Source organism: Balaenoptera borealis (genome assembly GCF_965194805.1).
Source record: "Balaenoptera borealis genome assembly, chromosome: 4".
NCBI classification, from domain to species: domain Eukaryota; kingdom Metazoa; phylum Chordata; class Mammalia; order Artiodactyla; family Balaenopteridae; genus Balaenoptera; species Balaenoptera borealis.
This window is the reverse complement of record NC_138861.1, coordinates 107,770,418-107,784,446: the sequence shown is the minus strand read 5'-3', so window position 1 is coordinate 107,784,446 and position 14,029 is coordinate 107,770,418. Positions and strand designations below refer to the sequence as shown.

The 14,029-nt window shown below is 37.5% G+C and overlaps 2 protein-coding genes across 11 annotated transcripts in view; both read left to right on the top strand.

The window, feature by feature from the left end:
* Positions 1-7,271, top strand: part of C1QTNF7 (C1q and TNF related 7) — a 147,989-nt gene extending 140,718 nt beyond the window's left edge. For all 8 annotated transcript variants that reach the window (XM_082389540.1, XM_082389533.1, XM_082389538.1 and 5 more), the window contains 2 exons: positions 335-580; positions 6,288-7,271. In XM_082389540.1, the coding sequence (XP_082245666.1) occupies positions 343-580; positions 6,288-6,919 (870 nt within the window). In that variant the 5' untranslated portion in view covers positions 335-342 and the 3' untranslated portion in view covers positions 6,920-7,271. The remainder of the gene's footprint in view (positions 1-334; positions 581-6,287) is intronic.
* CC2D2A (coiled-coil and C2 domain containing 2A) overlaps positions 482-14,029 on the top strand; it is a 183,485-nt gene continuing 169,937 nt past the window's right edge. For all 3 annotated transcript variants that reach the window (XM_082389471.1, XM_082389468.1, XM_082389467.1), the window contains exon 1: positions 482-580. The gene's annotated coding sequence lies outside the window, so the exon portion shown is untranslated. The remainder of the gene's footprint in view (positions 581-14,029) is intronic.

The window sequence follows — 14,029 nt, the reverse complement described above, 5'->3', positions numbered from 1 at the left end:
TTAAAAATGTGTACTTTTGCAAAAACAAAACATTGTTTTTCAAAGTCCACCATTGATTCCTGCAGAAAAGAAAATGCAACAAAGTGATTTATTCTGGAATTTTTAAAATCTTCACCGACTTCATCTCCACCAGCCCTTGTGTGGGGCACTGAGAACTCTCTATCAATAAAGTGCTAATAATTTTCAATGGTATTATGAGGGCAAACAGGGTATTTAGACACACATGGAGAGGTGAGCCCTGGGGTGAATTGTTGCAAATGTCCATTCTCATGTTCAGTTATGCCAAAATCCCCACTTAAGAGGATGCATTTATGTCCGTGTGTTTCTCTTCCAGAGCCAAAGATGTTTGTCTTGCTCTATGTTACAAGTTTTGCCATTTGTGCGAGTGGACAACCTCGGGGTAATCAGTTCAAAGGAGACAGCTACTCCCCAAGATATATCTGTAGCATTCCTGGCTTACCTGGACCTCCAGGCCCCCCTGGAGCAAATGGCTCCCCTGGGCCCCATGGTCGGATCGGCCTTCCAGGACGAGATGGTAGAGACGGCAGGAAAGGAGAGAAAGGTGAAAAGGGGGCTGCAGGTAATGAATGAAGTTCCATAAAAAAACCCCTCTGTCACCCCCACCTGAAAATCACTCCCTTGTTTTGTTGCTTTTTCTAATGAGAATTGCCCTTTAAGTCCCTTCTCAACTTCACCTTCATTAATCGTAACAATTTACTGAGTCCTCACTATGCTTCAGATACTGCTTTAAACCCTCTACCTGCATTCTCACTGCATCGTAATGACACCTCTTTCAAGGGGACGTGATCACGTTTTATACACGAGAACACAGAGCGGTAGCATGATTAAATGAATTACTGAAGATGGAAGTGCATGTCTAGTGACTGGCAGAGCTGGAGTCATCTGGAACATCTGATGTCCGTGACCTCTGGGCTGGTACAGCCAGCGGGCAGTGGCTGCATGCGAGAGAGCATGGATGGATAGACAGACAGATGGACGGGGAGGAGACGGAGAGATGAAGGAGAGGCAGGAACTAGGAGCCAAAAGCACAGGGGCCATCTTGCTCTGCACTCATATCCTTAACAAAGACACAAAAGGCTTACTTGTCACAAAGGAAATGACAATAATACTGTATAGCCTACCTTTCCTAGTTCAACACTCTCCCACCTGTCCTGTAGCGGCTGAAATATAGATGTCTTATTGCTCTTTACAGCAGCACAATTGTGTCCTACTCTTTCAGTAATTTTCACTTTTTTCCCCACAAATAAGTTGGCCCATGAAGCTTGCCAGATTCTGCAATCCTTCAAAGTAAACCGAATTGAAATTCTAGTAAGGTTGTGTTAAACCTAAAAGAGGAAGATTTGGATGGAATCAGTCTTTGAAAACAAGTTTCTGAGTGTAAAATGTGGAACAAAAGACAGGAAGAAAAAATCAGTAGATCTAAGAAATACATCTCTATCTAGTCATTGCACGTGATTTACTGGTGTTATATGAAACAATATCATAATATATATTCAGAAGGTTAGATACCAATTCATTGCTGAATTTATCATGCAGAAAATATTTGGCAAATAAGCAGCTACTGAATCTATGACCCTTAATCAACACTAGATAAAGTATCTTTAGGTAAATTTTCAACATCAGATAAAGAACTTTTCATTTGGAGCTTACGTCTTTCAAAGGCTCTATTTGGTAGCACATATGAACACTCTTACTGCTGTATCATGATCATGAATACGTTTGAAATCCTATAATAACACCAGGATCATAGTTAGATATTACTGGTCCTTTTAGTTTATTGTGTCTAGAAGCAATAATGTAGGAGTCACAGAAACATTCACTGGAGTCAGAAAGACATGACATCTTCAATTACTAACTTAGCATCCTTGAGGAAAAAACCTCTTTGAGCCTCGGTTTCCTCATTTGTAAGCTGGGGGTAGTAAGTGTCATTGTGAAGATTAAGGAAGGTAATACATGTAAAGTACTCAATAGAATAAGTGTCACGTAGTAAGCATTCCGTAAATGTTTGCTGTTATTATTTATTACATTGTGATCTGCAAATATTAGTCTTAGCTAAGTTTGTGAATATCCAAAGCCATATAATAAACTAGAAATGAGCTATCCATTTCATGAGGTAGTTCTAGTGTTATTTAAAGATATGTATATGGATATGTATTCAGAGCAAATTGAACGTTCATAATTGCTACAATTTTAACCATATATGAGATCAGCTATCCCCCATATTCATCAATCCATTCATTCATCCATCCATGCATTCATTCATGCATTTTTCATTCAACAAACTTTTTTGTGCACCTCTTGCTCTCCAGTTTTGTTCTAAACCAGTGTTTCTCAACCTCCACACTGATGATATTTGGGTCCAAATAATTATTAACTGTGGGATGGCTATTTGGTGCATTGAATGACATCTAGCAGCATCCCATTTGATGTTAGTGACATCCTCCACCAATTGTGACAACGAAAATGTCTTATGGCATTGCCAACTTTCCCTTGGTGGGCAGTGTTTAATTGCCCCCAGTTGAGAATACTGATCTAGGGAATGCAAACATGAACAAGACATTGTCCCTGCCTTGATAAGCAAACATTTGGGTGGGGGAGGCCAATGTGGAAACACATGATTACAATATGTCACTATCATCATCATCAACATCACCATCATCACCATTAATTAAGAACTTACTAGGTGTCAGCAATTTTACATTTAGTACTTAATTTCAGCCATAACCTTATTAGCTAAAATTACAATCAATAATAATAATGTTACAAATGACGAAATTGAGATTCAAAAGTAAAAAAGACTTTCCCAACCTTAGTTATTTAAATCCAATATATATTGATACATATACACAAGTAAGGATATACGACAGCTAAGAAAGGTAAAAATGCGTTTGTGGTCAATGAAGAGAAGAACACCTCACTTACAAACAATAAGAACAGAGTCTTGTGGCTTTGAGAATTAGCTTTTAATGTGGCTGGAACTGGACACAACTTGGCTGGAAGCTTCTGCTTCCTGTTTCCCCTTTAATACCATATATGTCTTCTCATTCATCCCCACCACATCCACCTCAACCCGCTGGCAAGGTCAAGTATATATCTTCTCCAACTTCCCTACTCTAAATTACAAATACAGAGTTTATTATACTGAATTATCAATTTTCTGTAAAAATATCTGTCTCCCTCACTGGTCTATAGCAATTATTGTGGTAGCATATTTTTAAAATCTAATTTAATGTGAATGCACATCCATATAAATATCTTCAGATAACACTAGAACCACCTCATGAACAGATTATTCTATTTCATTATATGACTTCAGATATTCATGAACTTAGCTATGGCCCATATTTGCAGACCACAACATATGTCATAACAGCTAACTTGAGGGTAGGACAGGTGTCATTCATGTCAATGGCATTCAGCCCTTGGAACAGTGCCTGGCATGTAGTGGATGACCAATCAGTATTAGATGGTTTAGATAAATGTAGGCATGCACACATACATATATGATGGATGGATGGATGGATGGATGGATGGATGGATGGATGGATGGAAGGAAAAAAGAAATGGCACTGAAGAAAAAAATCCTTGTAAGCTTGTTTTGTGGAGAACTAAGAAGAAATTCTTTCTCTCTAAGCTTCAGTATCTAAGCATAGACTAACACTCCATAATTCTCCTCTCTACCCAGCCTATGTCTGACTGAATAGGGAGGGGGAATGATTTATCCCTTCATTCCATTCTTCATTAATTGGCTTTTATCACAAGGGTAAATCCTTCACGCAAACAGAAAGAATTACTGTAAATTATTACCACTAGTCCCTGATTATCTAACTCCCAGCAGTTCAAAATATTAAATAGCTACAGAGATCCAAGTGCTGAGATTATAAAGATCTTTTCACGGCTAGCATTGTAAAATTGCATCTTAGTATTTACGGTTTGGTCTCAAAGAATTTTCAAGAGGATGAAACCTCAAGCAATCTAGTCCAACACCTTCATTTCAAGGACTGGGAAACTAAAGTCAGAGAGGTAAAGCCCCTTCTTCACAGTCACCTAACTAATCCATGGCTGAATTAGGGCTTGCCAAGTCTGCTGAGTCACTGTTTACTACTTTCCCAACGGCTTTAGAGTGAACTTAGATCCAATTTCTTCATAGTACAAATGAGGCATTTGAAACTAAGACAATAAGTGACTTGCCCAAAGTTATAGAGGCAAAGAAATTTCAGTACATAATGAAATTTAATGGCAGAAATTGTTACTGATGCCAAAAATTTTTTTATTGATGCATCAGTCACTGATGAAGACAGCAAAAGTTAGCTCCTATTGAAAATAAAATAACAATGTATAAGTTGTAGTCCATGATTCAAAAGTTAATTTAACAGTAAAATAGTATTCATATTTCATTTCTACCAAAAAGAAACAAACATTGAAAGATTAGACTATTATGGCCTTATTTCCAGAAATAAATACCAGTTTGTTCTGGCTGGGGCTAGTGGAATTTCGACTTAATAACAAAAGTCATCTAGAGCTGGAGGATGGTCCTATGACTCGTAACAACGCTGATCCTAGTGACCATAAAAGGGTTACATTCATTATTAGCATTTTCTATGCATCATAAATTATTACACAACCTCTTTCTAAAATTACTGAAACAAAATACTTGATGTTTTAAGGGTAAAGCTTTAATTCTCCTGAAACTTGTATTATCCAGAACACTTCATTGCTAAATTTGCCAAATAACTGAAAAATGATCAAACTCATACATTGATGTATGTGTAATATTCAAATAAATGATATCAAAGCACTATCAAATAAAAGGTTTAGCTTAATAAAAGTTCCTGAGAACAAATACATAGTTAAGAGTAAAAGTACACAATATAACAACAATATGCTTTCCCTGACTACAAAAGTGCATTACAAATTACCAATCATTTGGATACTTTTCAAGAAAATATTTATGGAATGGATTTGGCCATAAAATTGAATGACATTTTTTATACTTTTAAGTCACTGTTATTACATATAAGGTTTAAAAATTAAATAGATTTTGCTTATCACTTTCAACCCATGATCACAATTTCTCTACATTTAGCCTATGGTTGACCTGTAGATATAAATATCTGAACAAACAGAAAATATTCCAGTATGATGATTTTAAATTTGTTGAAATCCTTTCACAGCCCTTATGTATTTTCTACAAATATGGAGACCCAGAGAAAGTAAAGGACTTGCCTAAAATAATACAACCATTTAGCTGCAGAGCCAAAAAGAATTAAAGGTTTTTTATTTTAGCCCCAAAAGTAAGAAGCATTTTGATGAAGGAGAAACATCGTTAGGCTAAGACTTGGATTCCAGTCCTAGTCTTGCTACTGAAGCAAGTTTCTTCACCCCTCTGGGATTCAGTTTTCTCCTCCAAAAAAGAACTCCTGCACAGTGGTGGCAGTCACTGTTGTTTGGTTATCGTGACATATTGAAAAGCCCTTACTGTGGTGCACTTTACAAATGACACTCTGGCCACTGCCCCAGATGTTCGGATGCCAGAGTCAGGCAGGCATGAGTTCAGATCACAGCTCCATCACTCCCTAGCTCTGTTTCCTTGAGCAAACTAATTTCTCCATGGCTCAGTTTTCTCATCTACAGCGGAAATAATAATAATTCTTAGTTCATAAAGTTGTTGCAGGACTTAAAGAAGATAATGCATGCACCTAAAGCATTGACCCTGATACATTGTAAATGTTCAATAAATATGAGCTAATCTCACTTTGATTAACTTTTTATTGGATTGGCCAAAAAGTTCGTTCGGGCTTTTTCCAAACCCAAACAAAACTTTTTGGCCAACCCAATATTAATAATCCTGATAGAAGTAGAATGGTGCATAAGACTAAGTAGCCTCTAAGGATTCATCTTGTTCTGTCTGCCCCCATGACCTCACTCTGGGGAATAATATCATGCTCCTTGAATTCCTCCTATAGAGATAAGTATCTATATGTGTCTAATTTAGCAGCAGGTAATCTGTCATCAAAATGACGGTTACTTATTTTAAATTAATCAGGTTTTAAATGATTTCTTACATATTCAGGAAAATTTTCTTGACATTTTGATGAAATTTTTCTATTTCCATTTTAGTGCATTAGTGATTTATTTAAATATTAATTACGTAGTAGTATACTGTTGAAAGTTGACTGAGAAAAAATATTTAGGGTATGTGGGCATGTTGTTTGTGACTCTATATTTACAGAAACTGTTAATTAAACTATAAACTCTTTTTGAAGGTTTGAGAGGTAAGACTGGACCACTGGGCCTTGCTGGAGAGAAAGGGGACCAAGGAGAGACTGGGAAGAAAGGACCCATGGGACCTGAGGGAGAGAAAGGAGAAGTAGGTCCTGTTGGGCCTCCTGGACCAAAGGGAGACAGAGGAGAGCAAGGGGACCCAGGGCTGCCTGGTGTTTGTAGATGTGGAAGCATCGTGCTCAAATCTGCCTTTTCTGTTGGCATCACAACCAGCTACCCAGAAGAAAGGTTACCAATTATATTTAACAAGGTCCTCTTCAATGAGGGAGAGCACTACAACCCTGCAACAGGGAAGTTCATCTGTGCTTTCCCAGGGATCTATTACTTTTCTTATGATATCACATTGGCAAATAAGCATCTGGCAATTGGGCTGGTACACAATGGGCAGTACCGGATAAAGACCTTTGACGCCAACACAGGAAACCATGATGTGGCTTCAGGGTCCACAGTCATCTATCTGCAGCCAGAAGATGAAGTCTGGCTGGAGATCTTCTTCACTGACCAGAATGGCCTCTTCTCAGACCCAGGTTGGGCAGACAGCTTGTTCTCTGGATTTCTCCTATATGTTGACACAGATTATCTAGATTCCATATCAGAAGATGACGAGTTCTGATGAGGACTGCTGGTCTGAATGTCCCAAGATCCTTGTGACAGACACATTGATTTAATCTGGGGCCCTGGAAGGTGGGACGAGCAGAAATGAGATACAAAAAGACACCCACTCAGATTCCAGAGAATTTACAGACAGTTCTAGCAGAATTTATTAAAACAGGTTGAACCACCAAACCATTGAAACCACACCAAATTGAATTCTATAAAACAATAACCCCAGATATGTTTTCTCAAAAACGATGTTCATAAATATTTAAACAAATTAAAGACAATGTTACAAATTTTCTATTAAATTCCCTGAGTGCTAAAACCAGCTGGCAATGATATTATATCATTAAATCTTCATAAAATTACATTTTTGCCTGTTACTTAAGAGAGTCATAACATCCCAAAGTCCTTGACAATTCTCAAAAAATAAAAACCCAAAGGTAAGAGAAGCCAAGTAATTTCAAGCAAGTTAAAGAGAAGTGATTATTTTACTGTATTATTCATTCCTTCATGCTTGTATATATTCACTCAACAACTCTTTAAGGAGCCCATATGAGCCAGACACTCTGATGCTGGGTCAGATTTAATAATTTAAAACAATATCTGTACCTTCATACAGGCTAATGTGTGATGAGCACACTCTCACAGTTCAGTGTGATGAGCACCATGGCAAATAAATTGACTGGATGCTGGAGGCATCTGTTCCTGGGGGTGGGGGACAGAGAAGATTTTACACATGGAAGGACATTATGTGTGCTAAGTGTATATTATTGAGTAGGTGGGAGGTATGCAAATAAAACAGGGAATTCAGAAGCTGCATTCTCCCCAGCTCATCCTCAAACACCATTGGTATTTGCAATCAGGAATGGGTGAAAAATCTAGAGATACCCTGGGAGGGGTAATGGAAATGAAGAGAAACAAGTTACAGAGACCAGTCAGTAGATCATTCTCCTAAATCCTTTATTGTGATGGTTTCCCAGGACATATATTTGTCCTCTTAGCTTTCTCACAGATAAAGACACTACTTTACATTATAGTAAGACATTATTTCTCATGGATTTCCCAAGTATTAAATTCAAATAAAGCAAAGCATATGACCATTGATTTATGAATAAGTTGATGGAGGAGTGAACAGGAGGAGAAGAGGGTGTGACCAAATATCTGAGCAAATAGCTGTCTCTTCAAAGTTTCACACATACCTTAGTTCCACTTTCTCTTAGTGTCAACATCTTGTTCGCCACTGAACTGCAATTCCTCAGTTAATCTCACCCATGATACTCTCACCTACACTCCCTTGGCTGATAATAATGGTGTTCTCTTGCTCCCTCCTTTTTGGCATCATCTGACCCTCCTTCCATGTATTCCTCTCTTTGCTCTTTCATTTAATAAATATCATTTAATGCTTCCTATGTGTGAATCATCACACTGGGTTCTGTGAAGGCAGAGCAACACCAAGATGAATATAGACCAGCCCCTGCCATCAAATTTCTAAGGACATAAGAAAGGAAATGACATGCACACACACAAAATACCTAGAATTCTGGAAATAAACATGCTGAAATATGCTAAGTGCTAAACTGGAGATAAAGACAAAATAGTTTAGAAGGAATGCTGAGGGGAACATGTTAACTCCAAAACTGGGATGTAAGAGAAAACAACTAGGGAAATCTCTGCCCCCTTGGCCTGCAGTGACAGATAAGAAGTGGAGGGGCCAAAATGGAAGAAGGGCACTTCCAACAGAGGGAACAATGGGGACAAAGCATGAAAGTGAGAGCAGAGACCAAAAAGAAGAATCCATAGGCCATATTTCAAAAGTCTCAAATATCTACCTGAGGATTGGGGACTTTATTCATGAGAAAGTGTGAAACCCCTGTGTGTTCCAAAGCTGGGTGCTACTATTATCAAGGGTGAAATTTACAATGATCAAGCAGCTGTACATAAGGCCAATACTTCCTTCTCCCATCTTGCAGATCTATCTTGCTTTCATCATCTTCCCCTACCTACCATGCATTATCCATTTTTTTCTCTCCTTCTGAGTCAGGACATGTGTTTGGGAGACCAAGGGCAATAAAGATTAGACAAAGAACAGAGAGAAGAGGTGTTTGAGATAGTCACCTACCTCTAAATAGCATCTGAACCTGGAATTCCAAACTATAAAGTATTTTTAAAAACACCCAATGGAAGAAGCCAATGTGGGGAACAACAAAATATGGGCCCTTTGAAGACTATGGGATTTGCTGGAGAAACTGAAAATGGAGAAGTCATTACAGACAGTCAAAACCCATAAGAGTATTATGTAATTTAAATTTTCTTCCGATCATGAACCTTTAATGCATTCATTTTTTAACGTTGTTTACTTACTTATCTCTTAAATGCATTTCATTACAAAACGTGTTTTCAGATCCAGAAGGATTTAAAGCCACTTACAAAGATTGATAAAATACAGAAAGAACACATTAGTCAAAAGCACATGAGAACAAAAAACACCCAGTTAGCAGAAGGAAAGAAATCATAAAGATCAGATCAGAAATAAATGAAAAAGAAATGAAGGAAAAAATAGCAAAGATCAATAAAACTGAAAGCTGCTTCTTTGAGAAGAAAAACAAAATTGATAAACCATTAGCCAGACTCATCAAGAAAAAAACGGAGAAGACTCAAATCGATATAATTAGACATGAAAAAGGAGAAGTAACAACTGAAACTTTAGAAATACAAAGGATCATGAGAGATTACTACAAGCAGCTGTATGCCAATAAAATGGACAACCTGGAAGAAATGGACAAATTCTTTAAAAAGCACAACCTTCTTAGACTGAACCAGGAAGAAATAGAAAATATGAACAGACCAATCACAAGCACTGAAATTGAAACTGTGATTAAAAATCTTCCAACAAAAAAAGTCCAGAACCAGATGGCTTCACAGGCGAATTCTATCAAACATTTTGAGAAGAGCTAACACCTGTCCCTCTCAAACTCTTCCAAAATATAGCAGAGGGAGGAACACTCCCAAACTCATTCTACGAGGCCACCATCACCCTGATATCAAAACCAGACAAAGATGCCACAAAAAAGAAAACTACAAGCCAATATCACTGATGAACTTAGATACAGAAATTCTCAACAAAATACTAGCAAACAGAATCCAACAGCACATTAAAAGGATCATACACCATCACCAAGTGGGGTTTATCCCAGGAAAGCAAGTATTCTTCAATATATGCAAATCAATCAATGTAATACACCATATTAACAAATTGAAGGGGAAAAACCATATGATCATCTCAACAGATGCACAAAAAGCTTTTGACAAAATTCAACACCCATTTATGATAAAAACCCTCCAGAAAGTAGGCATAGAGGGAACTTACCTCAACATAATAAAGGCCATATATGACAAACCCACAGCCAACATCCTTCTCAATGGTGAAATAATGAAACCATTTCCTCTAAGATCAGGAACAAGACAAGGATGTCCACTCTTGCCACTATTATTCAGCATAGTTTTGGGTTTTAGCTACAGCAATCAGAGAATAAAAAGATATAAAAGAATCCAAATCAGAAAAGAAGAAGTAAAACTGTCACTGTTTGTAGATGACATGATATTATACATAGAGAATCCTAAAGATGCTATCAGAAAACTACTAGAGCTAATCAATGAATTTGGTAAAGTAGCAGGATACAAAACTAATGCACAGAAATCTCTTGCATTCCTATACACTAATGTTGAAAAATCTGAAAGAGAAATTATGGAAACACTCCCATTTATTATTGCAACAAAAAGAATAAAATACCTAGGAATAAACCTACCTAAGGAGACAAAAGACCTGTATGCAGAAAACTATAAGACACTGATGAAAGAAATTATAGATGATACAAACTGATGGAGAGATATACCATGTTCTTGGATTGGAAGAATCAACATTGTGAAAATGACTATACTACCCAAAGCAATCTACAGATTCAATGCAATCCCTATCAAGCTACCAATGGCATTTTTCACAGAACTAGAACAAGAAAATTCACAATTTTTATGGAAACACAAAAGACCACGAATAGCCAAAGCAATCTTGAGAAAGAAAAATGGAGCTGGAGGAATCAGGTTCCCTGACTTCAGACTATACTACAAAGCTACAGTAATCAAGACAGTATGGTCCTGGCACAAAAACAGAAATATAGATCAATGGAACAGGATAGAAAGCCCAGAGATAAACCCACACACATATGGTCACCTTATCTTTGACAAAGGAGGCAAGAATATACAATGGAGAAAAGACAGCCTCTTCAATAAGTGATGCTGGGAAAACTGGACAGCTACATGTAAAAAAAATGAAATTAGAAAACTCCCTAACACCATACACAAAAATAAACTCAAAATGGATTAAAGACCTACATGTAAGGCCAGACACTATAAAACTCTTAGAGGAAAACATAGGCAGAACACTCCATGATATAAATCACAGCAAGATCCTTTTTGGCTCACCTCCTAGAGAAATGTAAAAAAAACCCAAAAATAAACAAATGGGCCCTAATGAAACTTAAAAGCTTTTGCACAGCAAAAGAAACCATAAACAAGACGAAAAGACAACCCTCACAATGGGAGAAAATATTTGCAAATGATTCAACTGACAAAGGATTAATCTCCAAAATATACAAGCAGCTTATGCAGCTCAATATCAAAAAAAACAAACAGCCCAATCCAAATATGGGCAGAAGACCTAAATAGACATTTCTCCAAAGAAGATATACAGATTGCCTTCAAACACATGAAAGGATGCTCAACATCACTAATCATTAGAGAAATGCAAATCAAAACTACAATGAGGTATCACCTCACTCCAGTCAGAATGGCCATCATCAAAAAATCTACAAACAATAAATGCTGGAGAGGGTGTGGAGAAAAGGGAACCCTCTTGCACTCTTGGTGGGAATGTAAATTGATACAGCCACTATGGAGAACAGTATGGAGGTTCCTTAAAAAACTAAAAATAGAACTACCACATGACCCAGCAATCCCACTACTGGGCATATACCCTGAGAAAACCATAATTCAAAAAGAGTCATGTACCACAATGTTCATTGTAGCTCTATTTACAATAGCCAGGACATGGAAGCAACCTAAGTGTCCATTGAGAGATGAATGGATAAAGAAGATGTGGCTCATATATACAATGGAATATTACTCAGCCATAAAAAAAAACGAAATTGAGTTATTTGTAGTGTGGTGTATGGACCTAGAGACTGTCATACAAAGTGAAGTAAGTCAGAAAGAGAAAAACAAATACCATATGCTAACACATATATATGGAATCAAAAAAAAAAATAAAATGTGGTTCTGAAGAACCTAGTGGCAGGACAGGAATAAAGATGCAGACATAGAGAATGGACTTGAGGACACCGAGGAGGGGAAGAGTAATCTGGGATGAAGTGAGAGAGTGGTATGGACATATATACACTACCAAATGTAAAATAGATAGCTAGTGGGAAGCAGCTGCATAGCACAGGGAGATCAGCTTGGTGCTTTGTGACCACCTAGAGGGGTGGGATAGTGAGGATGGGAGGGAGACGCAAGAGGGAGGAGCTACGGGGATATATGTATATGTATAGCTGATTCACTTTGTTATAAAGCAGAAACTAACACACCATTGTAAAGCAATTTTACTCCAATAAAGATGTTAAAAAATATATTTTTTTTTAAAAAAAAGCAGTTGAGAAGAAAAGGACAAAACTAACCAAAGTGAGGCTAATACAAAACTGTGTGTACGTGAACATGCTTGTACCTATGTTACACATTTGTAGAACCTGTGTATTTCCTTGTATCTGTGTGTGCAAAAGGGCATCCTCAGGTCATTCATCACTGTGAATGATGTTGTTTGTAGTGGAAAAAAAAAGATTGCACAAACTTTAAGTATACTTTTTCTCTGCCACTCAATGAAAAAGATCATGGACATAAATACATTTTAGATATTAGCTATTTGTTGTTTTATACCTTCCTCTCTCTCTCCTTCTGTAGTTCCACTTTCAGTGAATGGCATCACTACTCACCATGTCACCAAAGCCAAAACCGAAGAGATATTCTATATGTCTTCCTTCCCTTCCCCAGTGAATTTTGTTCAACGTAAATGTTTATGGTTCTAGCTCCTGTGTGTACATTTCTGAGTCATTGCAGCTTTCCATTCCCAATTCCAAAGTTTCATTCATATACTCATCATCTCTTCTCCAGGCTAGTAAAAACTTTTTAACTGAGCCTTTTCCTATGGCCACAACCCTCCAATCCATTCTCCGCATTAGGTTAGATCTATCCTTCTAAATTACACATATGGTCATGTCACTCCACAGCTTAGAAGCCAGCAATGTCCCTCCAATCTCTACAATATAAAATGTGTCTTGAACTTATTTGGCTTTTGCTACCTGATATGTATATCCTTTTTCTGGTATTCATACCCAATTTCCTCCTGAAGGACCACCATCCTTTACATGCTAAGTCTTTAAGCTTCTAAGTAGAATTGACTCTTGCAGTTTGTAAATTTCAGGCCTGATCAATCAGACATAGCATTCTGCTCACTAAAATAATTCATTCAGGTGCCTCAAACAGAACCGTGAGACTTTGCTGGTAGGTCTGTAAAAGAGAATCTCATTCTTTCCCAGTGGACTTGAGCCTGTAAAACTCTAACACATCTTATGATAGCAAAGCATAATACCATATGAGAATAGAACCACACACAGATGAAGTAGAAAAACAGAGATAAAGGGAGAAAAATAGCACTCGGAATCATCACTTGGATCCTGATCTACACATATCTATAATAGCCAGCTCTTCCTTTGGACTTTTCAGTTATGGCTGCCATTAAATGCTATTTTCACTTAAGCCCTTTTGAGGTGGGTATTCAGTCATTTACAAGAGATGTTATCCTACCTAATATTAATGCAAGCAGCCTTTAGCTAGGCACATTAGACCCTTTGGGATCTAGCCTCTGCTGACTTTTATAGTCACATTTCCAAAAGTCACCCACATGCAACCTATAATCGAAGAAAATGCAGATAAATGCAGTCCCAGGATGCCTTGCTCTTACATGCCTCAGGACCTTTGCACACAGTTTCATTTGCTCATAATGTCATTGCTGTCC